We start from the raw sequence: 19,000 nt of genomic DNA, 5'->3' as shown, positions 1-19,000 counted from the left end.
TTCTGTGATAACCAATGAGATGCATTGGATGGTCTGATGTATCACAACCATCTCACATCCTTCAGTCAGTGAAATACCAACAAGTTTCTTAACTAGAGACAATGTCAAGATGATCCTGTTATGGGTTACACTGCTTGTTCTTCATCAAGGATGTAAGTGCTATTTATATATTTATTTTATTAAGAATTTACATGCCAACTGGATAATTGCGCATCATATCTTTTCCACATCATACGCTAACTGTTATTTTATTTATTGTATGTTTTCTTTTCATTCAGATACGTTGGTTCCAGTGACCACTGTTCAACTTGGTGAATCTGCAACTTTCACGTGTGTTTTGCCTAAAGAAGAGATGAGCAGTGTAATACTCCACTGGTACAAGCAGCGTGCCGGGGATACTCTGAAATTAATTATGACGCTGTTGAAATCTGCAAAACCTGAGTATGCACCAGAGTTTGAATCTGAATCAAGATTCAAGGTAAATACTGATAAGAATATTAGCAACCTCACCATTTTGAGGACAATTCAAGAGGATGAGGGAATGTATCACTGTGCAATAACAGACTGGACTGTTCCTGAATGGAGTGGGACATATCTGTTAGTAAGAGGTAATAGTGTGATCTAATTTTACCAAGTTTTAAACTGTCATTAAGCATGTTGAATCATAAACAGTTTTATATCATGCAGGAAACACTCAAAGGACATTAAACTATACTGTCATTCAGGGAAAGACAGTATCTAATCCAGACCGTCCAGGAGACTCGATGACTCTCCAGTGTTCAGTCCTCTCTGACTATGACACGTGTCCAGGAGATCACAGTGTGTACTGGTTCAGAGCTGGATCAGATAAATCTCATCCAGACATCATCTACACTGATGGAAATGGACATGATGAATGTGACAAGAGATCTGACTCACAGAAAAGCTGTGTTTATCGCTTCTCTAAGAACGTCAGCTCCTCTGATGCTGGGACTTACTACTGTGCTGTGGCCGCATGTGGAGAGATATTTTTGGGAGAAGGAACTAAATTGGAAATTGGTATGACTTACTGTTCAACAATGGAAATAAGTCTCTCTATATGTTGATAAAATCATGATTGATAAGTGTCTTTGTTTTCTAGCTCAAACAACACATTGGGTATTCATTGCAATGGCGATATTAATTGTCTGCTTGGTCATTTCTGTTGTTGGAATTGTTGTCCTCATCTGCAAACAAAAAGTACACGAACAATATGAAGGTAAGTGTTGAGAACAAGGCAAATTTTTGCAAAAATTCTCTGGTTACATGACATATTTTAATAAAATGTATTTATGCATTTTATGTACAAGATTAGACAAACCTTTGCAATGCAGGTTTCAGAGTAAAATTATAATTTTGTATATTAGCTGAGTAATAATAGCATGCAATCTAAAAAAAAAATCACAAGTCTCATAGTGCTTGTTGTTGCTTTGTGTACCTCATTAAACTCAACATCTTACTATATTTTATGTGAATAATTAACTTCCACTTTTGGATATATACTTTATAACACTATACTCTTACTGAAAAGTCAAATTAAGTGCATTTATCTATTTTTATTATCATATTCATCTTTAGGAATGAAAAGTGTTGTTTCAGTAGCACAACATGACAACCTGTACCAACCAGAACATGACATTGTAAGTGATAATACCAAATTAATTGTTTTGTTATTCCATTAAAACACTTTGTAAGTACGTAATATATTTATATCAATATACATATTTATATATGTAACTTTTATTTTCTACACAGACTGAAGCTGAGGACAAATTGAACTATGCTGCACTGATTTCTCAGAGAAAAAAACAAGAGGAAGAAAGAAGAGAGAGATTGCTGAGGACAGTCTGTACTCTAAAGTTAAATGTTGATGTGTTTATTATGTTAATCATTTAATCAATATGTGGTTGCATTTGTTTTTTGTTTTTTCATTTTAGCTCAATTGCTCAACTGTTATAATTGAGGATATCAAGACAGTCAAAGCTTATAAAAAACTTTTGTTGCATTTCTTACATATAATTACATCTGAGGTTTTTAATTGTATAATTCAAAATGTACTTTTTTGAAAAATGCTCATCGACTTAAGCTGAAATTATCTGTATATTCTGCAATGAAGAATTCTTTAAGCAGCTCAAATAAAAATAAATTTTTCCTTAAAAACATTAACCATATGAAATGCTTAGTTATTGTGGTTTTAATATTTCTAAATATCCCTTTTATGAACCTGCAAATGATTATTTCCTCTTTAAATCACTTTCATGTAATGACAAATGAAATTGATGCAATGATAAACCTATAAAAGATTATCACCCAAATAGCTAGCTGTGTAAAGCATTGTAGTCTCGTTTAGCTAGTTGTTTAGGCAACTCGCTCTCACTCCAAAGATGTCACATATAGGGACGCATGGTCAAGACCCATTGGCATCAGTTTGTAACATACTAGGAAGCCAGTTCAACGCACCTAGGAAGCCCTGTAACATAGGACACTTTTTACTGGGACAGATGCCCCTGTATTCATGTGCTGTGTCCCAGTATAAAGATCAACTGCCCTTGGCATCGTTGGTCAAGTTAGCAATAACTGGCTACATCTGCAACAGCCGGTCAAATTAGCGATAACAGATATGCAATGCCCGGTTACACTTTAAAAATAAAACTACTGGTCAACGCTGTGAAACGAGTCAAAGATGAAAGCAACTGTTTACAACTTTGATGAGAGGATAAAGAGGGACTATACTTTTGGGCACGAGATGAGGGAAAAAAATAAATGACAATGCAGTCAGGTAAACTTGTTTTATCTCAAGGTCTGATGTCAGCAAACAGTAGCCTAAGTTAATGTTAATGTGCAGCTGCAGTGAATGTCTGTGTCAGTCTTGCTAACCCAGCTGGGTAGTGTATCTCTTGGTCTGTCTGTGTCTTGGTGTCTTTCCAGCCTTTGTGCCTGTACAATGAAATACAACTATTATTTCAGAAAAGATCCCGTCGCACGTAACCATACATTTATACGTGTGCACGAAATGACAAGTGCACATTCCAGCAGCAACCTCTGATGGACCAGTCTATACACTGATGTGATAGGCACGCTGACATCATTTTAAAACAAGACAATGATTATCTATCTCTCAGTGAAGATTTAGTTACAACTCTGGACTAATGCAAGATGGAAAGCAGTGGATGCACATTGAATATTGAATATTATAAGGTTGATTAGCAGGGCAGAAAGGGCAATATGGATGCACATTTCTCAGTAAATAATCATCATCATGTATTCAGTCAAGTCATGGCATAAGTAGTATTTTACAGTTGAATGTATTAGAGGATAACATTAATATCTATCATGTATTGTTATCTGTACTAGCACAGCAAGTCCCACAGACCCAGGTGAAACACAGGCAGCCTCAGCCAGTACTACCACAGCCAGAGATGTACAGCCAGCATCAGATACATGCAGCTCAGACCCTAATGGAACACTTGCTGCTCCACCAAATGGCCCAGCATATTGGCCCCGAGTCTTAACAGACTTTATGAAGACTGAGTTAGAGCGCAGAGGTCCATTCAAACCAGCATTGGTCTAGATTTTTATTCAGGCTTATTACAGAGACAGACGGGAGGATTGTAGTGAGAGCACTGCAGCTCAGGAGTGCAGATCAGGAGTGGCTCTGATCAAAGACCTTTCTGTCATGGCAGTGCCAAAAACAATGCGCTAAGCAAGGGAAGCTGGTAAAGCACATACTAACACATTTTAAACACTCAAAAATGTATATGGGAATGGGGGGGGGCTAACAATGCCCCTGCCCTGTAGCATCATTTATGAATGCTAATAGCCGGTGTAGGATGTAAATAGCAGAAATGTCCAAATAAGGTGGTGGATCAGGTGGAAGGGTGTGCCAGAAACCTAACTGGACATTGCATATTTATTATTGCTAACTTGACCATGGAGTGGAGTGAGAATGTTTTGGTTTGGGTATACAGCCCTAACATTTTTGTATGGTTCGGTATCAATGTACTCATTAACATTATCTGTCTAGCATCTGTATTGTAGCAGACAGGAAAAGTTAGCTAAAAGAAGAGTTACCGTAAAACTTAGATTAATTGCCCGGGCTTCTACTTGCTAAAATCACTGAATCGACCCTTCCTATATTTGGGCCAGATGTCCATAGGTGACAGGCCTTTAATTTCTTTAGCACAAAACATTTGCTCAGCAAAGATTTGAAAATGGCTACTAGAAACTGTTTATTTTAACCAATATGAATGTTACTTGTATTAAAATGTATTTATCAAATAGTGTTGTCATGATACTAGAATTTCGAACTACCTTGAAAAATATTGATATTCAATACCATTTTCGATACCACGGGGAAAATTGACACAACATTGACTAAATTACTGAATATAACCACTGAATTATCTTAGCAAGTAAAGTTAATAGTACTGTGTCTTAATTTAGTTTTAGTTTTTCTTTAACTTAGTTTTGAGAATTATACTTGTCTGTTAGGCAAACAACAGGATAACTATCTTATCAACAACAGTTTACTGTGCCATCTTGTTTAATACCTCAGTGACGTTGAAAGGGGGAGACGTCTGCAACCTCTGCAGGTTCTCTATAGAGGACGGCATGTCAGTCCTGCTGGTGCTCTGCTCTTTCCTTCCCATGTAATCATCAATTGGGCTATAACTGTCCAAGTAGGATGGACCAGAGCACGATACTGGACTGTAGACAGGTTGTGGAGATCTCTTAAGGGAACTTCAATTGACGGTAGAGATCCACTCTCATGTTCCACTCACCTCCGGGTGACAGGAGGGACCACTCCCTCATGCTGCTCTGAGCTTGTGATGTTACATGGCTGGTCCTGTTTGTTTCCAACCTGTGTGCCTCAAGAATTTCGGCTAGCTTTATCAGGACCAAGCCATGGCGGCATCCATACCAGCCGTGGGTCAGTGCTGCCTTGCAGCCAGAAAGGGTGTGTTGCAAGCTCTGGCTCGGGGAGTTGCAGAGTTGGCAAGTCTCCTCTGAGTCTTACCAGTGGTGCAGGTTCCAGGGACTGGCAAGGGTTTTGTACGTGGCTCTCACCACTGGTGGCCTTGGTACGTGCAAAGCCCCTTTTCCGCCACTGGTACCAGCTCGAATCGAATCGACTGTACTCAGTTTTGGCCTGCCGTGTTCCATTGCAGATTGTACCCCCTTAGTGTAGCTTGTCGTCACAACAACGCATTACACAACTGCTGCAACATAATGTTCAATGCGACCCACACCCACAACCCACACCAGCTGTCTCTTGATTTATGTTAATATATTTAAACATTACTCAGAATGTAAAAACAGAATAGTGGTGCAAAAATCTTACAGTTTTGTTGCTGGAGTCTCTGCTGCACTGGATGCAGTGGTGGGTGAGCTGATGTTGTGTGGATGGCGTAGGAGACTTAGACAGCGGTACTGAAGTTGCAGATGAATCGACGGTAGAAGTTTGCGAAGCCGAGAAAGCGCTGTACCTGTTTAACGGAGGTGGGGGTTGGCCAATCTGCAACTGCCTGAATCTTAGATGGGTCGGCACGGAGGCGCCCCCCCCTCGATTATGAAACCAAGGAACTGGACAGTGGGGGTGTGGAACCTCGCATTTCTCGGCTTTGACAAAGAGTCTGTTCTCCAGGAGCCGCTGCAGAACCAGACGGACATGCTCGACGTGTTGGGCAGGGTCGCGAGAGAAGATCAGGATATCGTCCAGATATACAAAGACGAAGCGGTGGAGGAAGTCTCGGAGGACATCATTGATTAACGCTTGGAAGATTGCGGGGGCGTTGGTGAGGCCGAAGGGCATGACTAAATACTCGTAATGACCAAGGGGGGTCTTGAAGGCGGTTTTCCATTCGTCCCCCTCTCGGATCTGCACCAGGTGGTAAGCGTTTCTTAAATCTAATTTGGTGAAAATAGTGGACCGAGAGAGGGACTCGAAGACGGAGTCCATGAGCGGGAGGGGGTACTTATTTTTTATGGTGATGGCGTTAAGCCCCCGGTAATCGATACAAGGGCGAAGGGTCTGGTCTTTTTGGCGACATATATTCGTTACCCGCTCCCTCTTTCTCTCTCTCTCTCTCCCTCTCTCTCGTGAACACCGCTGTACAAACCTGTCCAACGTTAGAATAACCCCCCTACCCGCTTTCATTCTGTGGGAAACACTGGAAAGTAATATAGTAACGTAACTAGTAATATAACTAGTTACTTTTATCACCCAGTAATAAGTAAAGTAATAATATTACTTTTTTAAGGAGTAATAAGTAATTAGTAATATATTACAATTTCTGAGTAATTTGGGCAGCACAAAGAATCAGAATCAGTTTTATTGCCAGGTATGTGTACACATATTTGACTCAGGATTGTACATTGCTCACGATGTGCTTACTTATACAATAATAAAATAATAATATAATAATAATAAAATCAGACACAAACTACAGAGTAGACAACACTAATATACACACTATGAACAAAACAATATAGACATATTGACAAATAGTGCAGTAAATCAGAGTGCAAAGGATGCAAGAGTAAATTATTCTCATTATGTACATGTTGAAGGTGGATATGATATACAGGTACACATACACGCATACATGTACACATGTACACAGTGTGATGGAGCATAGTGCAAAGGATGCTGGAAAAAATAAATAAGACCTATGACCTTATGACCTGAGGTAGGTGTACAGTATATACAAAATGACATAGTATGAACATAGTATGAACAGCACTGAAATAGAGAATGGTGAATAAATAAATAATAATTTAAAAAGTAAAATGTTATGCAGCTATTAAAAGTGTCCCTGCACTCGGTCACCTGTTATAACATCTGCATATATTTCTCATGCTGGCTCACTCCTAAATAGAACTGAGCCATCAACAAACTCATGACTTAAACCAGTGTATTATCTGCTAAAAAATCGAAATATTTTGTGACTTTGGTCTATGGGCATTCAGCATTTCTGCTGCTACCGTTAGCACAAACCTTCATTGAGGTTCACTGACTACACTTCTCCTCTACTTTGACGGCTCAGCTACTTTTCTGTAATCCGCATTTACTCCTACGCACTCACACATACATATGCATTTACCCATAAACATGGTTCTCATATGTAAGTGTTATTTTATAATTTTTTTTAAGAATGTACGTGGCAACTAGACAACTCTCATCATACATTTTACACATCATACACTGTTATTTTATATATTTATATTATATTTATTTATTTCATTCAGATACATTGGTTCCAGTGACCACTGTTCAACTCGGAGAATCTGCAACCTTCACATGTGTTTTGCCTATTCAAGAGTTGAGCAGTAGAAAACTCCACTGGTACAAGCAGCGTCCCGGGGACACTCTGAAATTAATTATGAAACTGGTGAAATTTGCAAAGCCTGAGTATGCACCACAGTTTTCTGAATCAAAATTGAAGGTAAATACTGATAATAATTTTAGCAACCTGACCATTCTGAGGACAATTCAAGAGGACGAGGGAATGTATCACTGTGCAGTAACAGATTGGACTGATCCTACATGGAGTGGGACATATCTGTTAGTAAAAGGTAATAGTGTGATCTACTTTTACAAAGTTTAAAACTGTCATTAAACATGTTTAATCGTTAACAATTGTATGTCATGCAGGAAACACTCAAACTATACTGTCATTCAGGGACAAACAGATCGTCCAGGAGACTCGATGACTCTCCAGTGTTCAGTCCTCTCTGACTATGACCACAAGACGTGTCCATGAGATCACAGTGTGTACTGGTTCAGAGCCGGATCAGATAAATCTCATCCAGACATCATCTACACTGATGGAAATGGACATGATGGATGTGACAAGAGATCTGACTCTCAGAAAAGCTGTGTTTATCGCTTCTCCAAGAACATGGACCAGATGAAATGCTTATCTTGAAATAACGTTATGTTCTTTTAATATTTGTACAATTTAATAAATGTTAATAGGTAGGTAGGTAGGTTTATTGTCACAATACAATAAGTTGTAGAGTGAAACTGAGTTTTGTAACTTCCTTCTGCTACATAGCAGACAATATACATCAATAAAGAATCAATTGTGAAAAATGGTAAACAGAAATAAACTATCATCACTGGAGCAGTGCTGAGGATGAATGAGAGTTTAAGAGTCTGATAGCTTGGGGGGAAAAGCTGCTCTGCAGTCTGGTGGAGCAGCAGCTGAAACTTCTATATCTCTTCCCAGAAAGCAGCAGGGTGAATCGACTGTGGCTGGGGTGGGTACTGTCCTTTAGTATCCTTTGGGCTCTGCGTAGGCATCTCACCTCACCGATATCACTGATGCTCAGGAGATGGGTACCAGTGATCTTCTGAACAGTTTTAATCACCCGCTGCAGAGCCCTCCGGTCCTGGGCTGTGCACATCCCATGGCAGTTTGTGATGTTTCTAGTCAGGATGCTTTATATTGCTCCTCTGTATAAGCTGACAAGAACTTGGCATGGGAATTTGGCCTTCTTAAGCTTCCTCAAGAAATACAGTCGTTTCTGAGCCTTCTTCACCAGCGTGGAGTTGTGATTGACCATGTCAGGTTCTCCGTGATGTTAATACTTTTTTCTACCTACATGCATCCTCTGTTCTTATTAGCTCTAAGAGTCCTCCATCAGTTGTGCAACGCTTCATGAGGAAAAGAAACAGCTACTTTGTCTGTTAATCCTACATTTAAATTATTATTTCCCCTTTAAATCACATAAATGTAATGTGAAATGAATTTATATGCATTGATGCAATGATAAGCCTACAAAAAAATATAACTCAAATTGCTAGCTGTGTAGAGCATTGTTGCCTCTTTTTTCACCACTGATCCGATAACGACACTTGCCTACTTCTCGTGGCCAATACTGATCCGATAACTGACTCTTCCGTTTCTTCACATTTTTGTAAATAAAAAAACAAGTTTTGATGCTTTTAAAGAGATATTATGTGATTTTGCAGTTTGATAAACTCATGAACGCGCATTGCCATGGTAACCAGTCCTACTCTGCTGAAATATAGCAGAATCCACAGCGTCTGCTGTCTGAGAGCACGTTAGCCTCAATAAGAGGGCATGTTTTAGCAGCACTGTAGAAGGTATGACAACTAGCTTGTCAATGTTTAAATATGTATTGAAGCAAAATACTTTTCTAAGCCTAAATCTAAGACACGGAGTCTAGTTTATTTATTGGTAGGATTATCGAGAGGAACTTCAATAGTTACAATTAGTGAACAAACATCAAGCAAACGACATGTAAGCACACAAATACAGCATCCAAAACACAACAGAGCATTTGAAATAGTTTTTACAAAAATACAGGGACTGATAAGAGTTGGGAAGCACATGAGTGACTGTTTATCTCCGGGGCGGAAGTCAATGCTAACAGTGGGGCTAACCTCCTTCACTTTATTCAACAGTTGGCAAGCAACACGCGGGAGCTGCAGTCTTTATTCACCAGCCACTGTAAATTCTACTGTACATTTACTGCTGAATAAGCCTTATTGCTGACCCATTTCTCTCTATTTCTCCTCTACCGCACACATACTGACCACTGCGGCTAAGCCAACAAAGCTAACCAGCTAACGTTAGCCTACTCACCTGTCCACCAGAAACAGACCAACCTCAGCATCAGTTTTTATTCCTTTCAAATCTTGTAGCTATAGAGTCCTGTAATGAGTCCAGCATGTTGGAATGGACCGCTGTTTGTTTACATTCTCTCTCCCACTGCTTCGAGTGCACCACCGCCAACTGCTGCTCGCTCCAAGCAGCTTTCTTTGTGCTCGATTTACAGACCCAGGGCTGTGCAGGAAAACCGGATTTTTTTCCCAGAGTACACGAAAAAAGGAGGGCTACCTACCCATGAGGAAATATTTGCATTTAACAAAAAGTGTATTGGATAATAATCGCAAAGTATCTCTTTAATGGAGGGGATCATGTCTGCTGCTGTGGCTGTAGCCTTGTTTTATACAGTCTATGGCTGTAGCTTAGCTAATATCTCTGTCAGCTGTTGAAATGCATCAAGAATAGTCAACATGTTTTTAATAAGAGCCAAGCAAGTAAGTCATAGTCTACTTCATATGCTACCAGCAATCGCTTCTACTCCAGCAATTTCCTCGGGATGTTAAATGTACTGTTCCATTGTGCGGCTGTATCTTGTTGGAGCCAGTTATTCTCAAAGGTTCAGTGTGTAATATTTGTAGGGATTTATTGACAGAAATGCAATATAAAATCCATAACTATGTTTTCAGTGCTGTATAAAGACCTTATATAATGAATCATTCCTGATAATGAGCCATTTCTATCTACATAACCGTTACATAGAGTTAGTCCAACTTTAGCAATGCAAATGAAAACTGTTGTTTGATAGAAATTGAACATAATCAAGAGAAGGGACATCTGGCGCTGCTCTGCTAGCGACATTTACATTTATTCATTTAGCTGATGCTTTTATCCAAAGTGACTTACAATTGCTATACATGTCAGAGGTCGCACGCCTCTGGAGCAACTGGGGTTAAGTGTCTTGCTCATGGACACAATGGTTGTGTCCGCTGTGGTTCTCATTTCAGCCACAGGAAAGCCCACCCTTGGGGATGGACGCGTTACACACGCGCCATTGCCAGAAGGGCTGCTGTTTGCGTCCCCCCCCACCCCATCTCATCCCTGCAGTTAGGTGAGGTGGGAACGTTCGTTCGTCATTCTGGTAGAAGTGACGCAGCCTACAGTGACAGAGCCCTGGCCTGTACCTATGGTCTGGGGGGCTCTGTCACAAGGGTGAGGCTTCATATGCACAATGCCAGTGTTGGACCAGCCTCTCCAGGTTTTTCTCCTAAAATTGTGGAGAGGCAGACTCAGGCTGGTCTATCCGCTGAGGTCGCACAGACCATCCAAGCGCCGGGCAGTCTCCACCACATATTGCTAAGTGGTTGGGCTTTCAGCGTTGATGCATTGAGAGGGAGACGGATCTGCCTACCTGTTCGCTGGGATCTGTTTTCTCTTTCCTGCAAGGTCTGATGGAGAAGGGGCTGTCACGCTGCAGCTATCTCTCCTGTCACAGGGGGTTTGGTGACAGAACAGTCTTCACCCACTCCCTCGTGATACTCTTTCTGCAGGGTGTGAGAAGACAGCGACTGGTGTCGTGTCTCTCGGCGCCTCAGTAGGACTTGCTGCTTATGTTGGTGGCTCTAATATCTGCACCTTATGAGTGTCTGTATCAGTGCAGTGACTAAAACCCTGTCCAAGAAGAGCCTGGCCAGCTGGCTTTGTGAGTGAATCTCCCAAGCCTGTACACGGGCGGGAAGAGACCCACCCTTACTGGTGCGTGCACATTCCACTCGGAAGTGTGGAAGTGTCTACGACCCTTTTCAGCGGGGTGTGTGTCTAAGAGATCTGCACAATGGCATCTTGGCCCTTACTGTGCCCGTTTGTGCGTTTTGGTCTCTTGGATATGTCGGGCTCCTTCTCGGGATCCAGCTCGCAAGTGCGACCTAGGATCTGAAAAGTGAGGACCTGGTGACTACTGGGTGTAGAGGGGGAACATACACTGGCAGTGCCTAACGTTCCAGTGAGAAGTCAGGGCAGTCCAGGTTTTAATGGTCAGGCCAAGCCCCTATTGGTCCAGCGACCTTCTCAGGGGTGTCCCACCATTCTGTTACTAGGTGATGTGGTGGTCGGGGCTTTGGCCGGCCTGTGGCCGACCGGGTTGGTGTGGTGGACTTTGGCTTGTCGCGGCTAGGGCGGACAGTCATCGGGCTCCACCCACTGTACCCATAGAGTCCAGTAGAGGGCGGAGCCTGTGTGAGATAGAACGAAGGTTACGATATGGTAACCCTAGTTCTATAAGCACAGACGGAGCCCTCTACCGATGAGCCCTGCCGCTCTGACGACATCTGCTGAAGCGGTCAGATGCTGAGGCAGTAGGGACACTGCTATTTATACGTCACGCATATATCGGTAGCGACGTCCTATTGGTCGGTTACGTGCACGATAAAATTTCAGTGGGCAAGTTTGTGCGTGTGATTGGAGGAGGTAGTATCCCCATAGAGTCCAGTAGAGGGCTCCGTCTGTGCTTATAGAACTAGGGTTACCATATCGTAACCTTCGATCTGTGACAGGGGTCACACACTATGTGAGCTGACAGCGGCTCTTTCACCCGACAGTTGGTCTCCAAACCATATTTTGTCAAGAAAACACAAATGAAATGTGAAACGGGAAATGACGCGAACCTACAAAACAGCTGTTGTTTGTTATTATAAAGCTACCAATTATAAAGACAAAAAATCTGGATGGAAGAATGGATTAGCACACGCAGGTAGCAGGGATCGTCTGAGCTACAGAGAGAGCTGGAGGTGAGTAAAAAGTGTTCTGCGGTGAAAACCAGCTGCCTGCTCTCATTGGCTGGATGTGAATGTCGAGTCGGCCGACTCTTCCAGATATTTGGCATGCTAGATAACTGGCAGATGTCATCGATGTGTCCGAAATGTGTCGGGGAGCCGTTTTGACGCGTCCTTGAGTGGTTCCATCCAGTTTGTTGCTTTTATTTTGTGGTATTTGGATTACGTTACTGATTGGAATTAACAAGTAATTGGTAACTGTACTGGATTACATTTTTAAAGTAATCCTCCCAACCCTAGCTACACATTCATAGTCTAGCGCTTCTCTCAAAGGACCTTAATTAATTGCTATGTTTGTTGTGTTGCAAACCAGCTGTTGCATTCCTTCCCCCCAAAGAGTATCTGAAACCTTTGGTAGGTTGGTATAAGCTGAGGTGAGCTGGCAATATTTAGGTTCAGACACTCCTGACGGAGTAGATGTGGGTAACACCACAGGTTAGGAGCACAGCCTTTACCAACTTCTACTTTCTAAATACTTCCTAAGAAGTTGAGCTAAGAGTAGTGTCATCCAGCCAAAACTCCTTGGTTTACGTAAAACAATTCTCTCATAAAATATATGAAAGTCAAAAGCCTTTTGCAGGTCCAGCCATGTTAACTACACAATTTGTAAAACTGAAAACTGGCTAATATCACAATATGAAGAAAACAGAAAACGGATGTTATTTTATTTTATTTTTTATTTTAATGTTTTTCTTACATTCAGTATTCATTCTGAATTTGATTGATTATTCAAGATCAAAGACAAACAATAATAATAGAATAATAATAAAATAATGATTCTATATCTATTATTGCTTCAATAATAATACTAATAATAATAAACTTTATTTTTACAGCACTTATGAAAACAGAGTTACAAAGTGCTTTACATGTACATATAGGACAGGATAGAAATAAATGGAAGAACTAAAATAAAAAAGGGCTGTTTTATAAAGTATGTTTTAAGATGTTAAAAGATGCTATTGGTCCTGTGAGCCTCAGGTTCTTAGACAGAGTGTTCCAGAGTTCTAAGGGGTTCTAATTGCAAAAGCCTGGTCACCTTTAGGGCCCATGTCCACCAAAGCGTTTTTTGCCAGCTGAAAACACCAGCTAGTGCAAGTAGTTCAACTGGGTTCATGTGATTTTGTGGGCAAGGAAACATCTCGGTGAGTATCACCATTTAGTCCAAGAGCTGAGGTTCGACGAAGCCGGTTCCAGGATAGTAACCGTTGCTACGGTGTGGTATTTGCCCCGCCCTTCCTCTACTGTGATTGGACAGCTGGGTAAAAAGTGACAGTAACGAGCGCAGTGTTTTTCCCAAAGTTGAACATTTTTCAACAACTAACAGCTTTGGTGGACACGGGCCTAGTCTTCAGCCAGGACTTTGGAACAGCTAACAAGGCCCTGCCTGAGGATGTGAGGCTCATAGGGGAGCACCAATTCAGCAAACAACCAGGCAACATCACAAAACATAAGTGCTGTTCCTGCCCTTCACTAAGCCCTCTAAAATTAACAATTACATTACTGTAAAACTTCACCTGAACAGGAATCAAAGCTGCATGAACATTAGTAGTAGTAGATGTTCATTCCTCACTGATTGTCTCTCATGCCAGAGTATATACACTCCTGTTGTAACTCTCTCTTATTTGTCCGTCTTTGAGTTTGTCTTGAGGGGAAATTCAGCGCTACATAGTTCAGTGCCTTCTCTTCACCGTCCTGCAGATGATAATCATGATGGTTAGATGTTAGAGATGTAATTCCGCAACCAATTAATAGTGGATCATTTTAATACCTAACATTAAGAGCTATAGTGTCCAATGTGCTATAAAGAGTCTAAAGATTGCTGTTTTCTGTTTTCTGTTCTAACCTAATATAAAATCAATTGGACCAGAAAACATTTTTTAAGAAGTCTAATGTTTTGTTGAAGGATAAAAATTTACATAACTTCACGTTTTCTATTAATGAAGAAATGTTGTTGGTCAACGAAACTGGCAAGTCTAAAAAATGTTGATACTGAACAGGTCAGTTAAATGTTCATTGAGAAATTCTTTTCCTTTTTTTCTGTTTTTGTTGACTACTGCATTTTCAAACTTGTTCAGGGTTATGTTTGAGCATTGGCAGCATTTGGTAAAGGAAAGACTGTGGTTTAGTTTACTACAGAAAAAGTCTGAAGTGATTTGAGACACAACATGTTTCTTAACATTTCTGAAAACACAATCTTTGTCTAATATTAACTAAAGTGTTTTTATTGACTAAACTTAACCACAGAGTCTGGATGTGAAGCTCCTTACCTTTGACCACCTCCCTGTTACTACGTTGTAGAAGAAATGTGGCCTTTTCATTCAAAAAGCACATTTCCCTGAACATAATCCAGGCAGCAATTACACCATCACAATGTATATGGGAGACCAATTTGGTATTATTTAAACATAATTTCTAGGATATATACATATGTGACTGTCCTCACAAGAGGCCTTGTGACCTATCAGCAAGCACACATAAACAATATATGTTACATTTAAGTTACAAAGCCCTCCAGCAGCTGTAGTATTTATGATACTTTTCAATCAGGAGTAAAGAAGGAAGTAATGTGATGTTGGTGATGTGGCCGGGGTAGATGGATTGGTAAACACAGTGTCACACTTTAAAGTGGGATACCTGTTTACCGTTTTTTTGACTACTATGACCAAGATCATTTAAAAAACTTAACCAAGTCTTCATTATTTTAACAATGCCGACGAAGGTCTCCTAACGTTAACATTATACTTATTGTCACCCAAACTATGATGTTTTTCCAACGCTAACCAAATTGTTTTAGTGCCTAAGGGCCCATGTCCACCAAAGTGTTTTTTACCAGCTGAAAAAGCCAGCTGCTATTTTGAAAAAACCTAGATGGGAGCACTAGGGTGCGTTTTTGAGGTGCAGCATTCTTTTTCTGACTGCTTTGGTTGCTATGATACATAATCGTGGTTGCAAGTAGTTCTACCTCACTTTCCTGGATGGAAGAATGTAAATACAGAATAGAGTGCTTGCTCTGGCCCTTGCTCTGTATGAAGAGAAGGCTGAAGCAGGTAGAGAGAGTGGATGGAAGCATCTCGGCAAGTAACGTTACCACCATGTGGTCCAAGAGCTGAGGTTGGACGAAGCCCGGTTCCATGATAGTAACCGTTTCTATGGTGTGGTATTTGTCCCGCCCTTCCTCTACTGTGATTGGACAGCTGGGTAAAAAGTTACAGTGACAAGCTCAGCGTTTTTCCCATAGTTGAACATTTTTCAACTCTCGGCGACTGGAATATAAATACCCAGCGCTCAGCGTCCCTCGTCACGCTACTGCCGTTTTTTCCAACTTGGAACTTCCATTGGAATGAACTGAAATTAATGAACTGGCGTCAGAAAAAAACGTTCGGTGGACACGGGCCCTAAGCCTAACCAAACATTCACCACAGCTGTGTAAGATCAGAAAACAATTACATTTTTAAAATCATCAATGGAATGTATTCCAGTGGGAAATAACGATTATTATGATTCAATTCTCATATACATTAGATGATATTTAATTATATTTACCACATAACTTGGTTGATTCTCATCTGATCTGTCATGCTCAGCATGCTTGGAAGCCGTTACTCCTCCTATTAATGAAAGCAAGTCACAAATGGCAATAAAGGTATTTTTAAATATACTGTAAAACTTCAATTAATAGTCCTGGACTTTATTTGCTTAAAACACTGAAGTCACCCTGCCTATTCTTGGGACAGGCATCTATATTGGATAGGTTGTTAATTCCTTTACCATGCCAGTAAATCTATGATATTTTGGTGCTCATTGTTTACATAAAATTAATTAAACGATGGGCTGTGGAGAATCTAACCATCTAACATGTGTATCATGTCCATATTGACAAAAATGTAAACATTTATATTTGTATGCATGATCTAAGCAACTCAGGCAGGCGACCCTATCGGCTTCAAGAGGTTTTGTACATCCAAAGAAAAACCAGACCAGGGGTCTCATTTATAAAACTGTGTGTATAGAATCCTCACTAAAAGTGTACATGCGCCCAAAAGCCAAAAACTGTGCATACGCACAAATGTAAGCAAGTTCCCTTTATAAATCACAATCAACTTGAAATGTGGCGCATATGAGGGAGCTCCATGTCCGACCCTTCAAACTCCCATAGTTCCCTATAAATGGTCAGTGAAACGCCCCTCATTAATATTAATACATACTGACTGCATGAAGAAAAGGAGGCTAATTCTGATAGATAATCTACAAAATGAAATTTAACTCCTGACGCTCCTTTTGGTGAAGCTGAAGCATGTTGTGGAAGCATGCGTTCCACTTTGTTTAAACATTTATTTAGGCTACACAAACACTCCACTCACTTAACAAGGCTGCCTATCATTAAAAGAAATATGACTTGTTGTGAATGACATAAGCCGAAAGATTTACTTAATAAAATAGTGTTATATTTTCCATAACATGTTTTTACAAGCAGCGCATCACATCCACACACTGGCGCACAGCGTTTGGCTCAATAAGGCAACACACATGTGATAACAATGTATGAAATTATGCTCTCGTATTTGCTTGACTGATGCACTGAAAACAGCATCAATTTAAATATAATTCACACCTTCTTTATGAGAATAAATTGCACTGCAAGTAGCTTATTAATTAATATTATACCTGATTAAACTGTACAACATATTTGAGGCATTCTTTTGCATCTTTTGTGTTTGTGATCCTAAATCTGGATCTTTTTGTGTGCGGTGCAAATGATCTTAAATTGTGGGGGTTTTGCGCACTTCAGGGAAAATAATCAAACGGGTGTTTGTTCATTCAGAAAGGCTTTAAGCCTAAAATACTTAGAGTTTGCGTGGAGGACTGCACATTCTCCTGCCAAGTATGTTTTTTATAGATTTGCTTGGGAAGTGGCGTACGCACATTTCCAGCCCTGTTTATAAATAAGACCCCAGGCGTTTAACTGAGATCTGCTTTTATTTGTAAAAACTTGGCACCAGGCCAGTAAAAGGGACTGCTGTTTATTGGGATTAGGCTTTTGTTGAAGTTTTATGGCATGTCAGTGTTGGCGTCTGACTTGTCTCAAATAATACAAATACACACACGATGAACCTACCTTTGCAATGTTCACAAACAGGCTTGTAATTTCTTGAGATAATTAGAGCAACAATCACAATCACACAGCCGGCCAGCAGTGTCCCAAGCACAATGATGAAAGGGCACAGTTCTTGTCCTGGAATGAGATAAAAATCCCAAAGAGACACTTAACTATTATATATACACCTTACTGACACAATCACAACAAAAATTATCAAATAAACTGCAGAGAAGATGAACGTATAGAGGCAAGGGCCTTGACAGGACAAAGAGTGACTCAGGAAATTGAAAGCAATCACACAGCGACAGACACACAGAGAAAGTACACAGAAAGAACAAAAAGAGAGAGTAGTGGAGGCAGCCAAACCTCACACATGAAAGGACTGTATATAGATGCATTACATAGGTGTTGCCAGTACAAGTATACCTCTCGCAACCTGTAAATAGTATAACCTAATTCACTGGTTCCCAACCTTTGTGGCTTGTGACCGTTTGAAACACAAGGTCAACTCACCATCGCTCATCTGGCCTGATCAAAGAGATAATACTATCCTGTATTAATATTATTTTATTTTTCTTTCTTATGTACTGTAACATCTCTTTGAAATTGCATGTCATATTTAATTTTAAAAATATTAATAAAAATAATAATTTTTTATTAGAAAAAAAGATAAATTTCCCAAAAATAAACATAATTTTATGAAGCACAAGAATGTTTTTGTTTCTCTTTCCTATTATTGACACTAATTAGAAAGCAGCATAATAATAATCAATATAGCTAAATAAGACTTTAAAACATACTTGTCTCCACTTTAGTTCCTTCACCAAACAGGATTTCTCCACATGCGACCACAGCACAGTAGTACGTCCCAGCATCAGAGGAGTTCTGGATAGTTTTGGATAGACTGTATTCACAACTCCTGATCACATCTTTGTCAGCTCGACTCTGAGAGTAAATAACACTTGGATAAGATTCTTCTGATCCAGCTCTGAACCAGTATACAAAGTGTTCCTCTGGACACTGGACTCTGCTTGTATTGTTCTTGAATTGAAATGAACAGTTAAGAGTCACTGAGTCGCCAAGATGGACTGCCTGAGTGTCCGGACTTTGTCTTATGTAGACAGATTTCTTCAGATTTTTGTGATCTGTGCGATTCACAAAATGGAAGGAATTAAGTCATTTATTGGGTATTGACACAGACATGGCAAACAAAAACATTGAAGTAAACATACTTTACCATTTACAGCCAACAGTGCGCCATTAATATTTTCCATTTTGTATGCCGATCCTTCTTGACAGAAGTATGTTGCTTCGTCTTCTTTGGTTACATTTTTGATGTGAAGAAAATACTGAGCGTTCCCTCTTGTGACTGTAAATCTTGATTTGTCAAATTGTCCTTCAAGTTTTAACTTCTTAAAAGATCCTGCTGCAACTGTTTGGACCATATATCCAAACTTCAGTTTATACCAGTAAAA

The 19,000-nt window shown here is 40.2% G+C and overlaps 1 protein-coding gene and 1 pseudogene across 1 annotated transcript; one reads left to right on the top strand and one right to left on the bottom strand.

Moving 5' to 3' along the window:
* The first annotated feature begins 98 nt into the window (after positions 1–98).
* Positions 99–2,099, top strand: LOC119889034 (annotated as a pseudogene).
* A 10,984-nt stretch (positions 2,100–13,083) lies between these two features.
* On the bottom strand, positions 13,084–18,997 carry LOC119888429 (the record flags this gene model as incomplete). The annotated part of the gene is made up of 5 exons (XM_038698984.1): positions 13,084–14,119; positions 15,971–16,035; positions 17,544–17,660; positions 18,326–18,670; positions 18,763–18,997. Coding segments are annotated over 5 exons (888 nt in total), but the record flags the coding sequence as incomplete, so codon positions are not given.
* Between the last annotated feature and the right edge of the window lie 3 nt (positions 18,998–19,000).

Source organism: Micropterus salmoides, unplaced genomic scaffold, assembly GCF_014851395.1.
Source record: "Micropterus salmoides isolate LMB-PRFRI ecotype aquatic unplaced genomic scaffold, ASM1485139v1 Ms_hic_scaffold_5, whole genome shotgun sequence".
NCBI lineage: Eukaryota > Metazoa > Chordata > Actinopteri > Centrarchiformes > Centrarchidae > Micropterus > Micropterus salmoides.
Note: the sequence above shows the minus strand (reverse complement) of the source record. Positions and strands in the feature narration are given on the sequence as shown.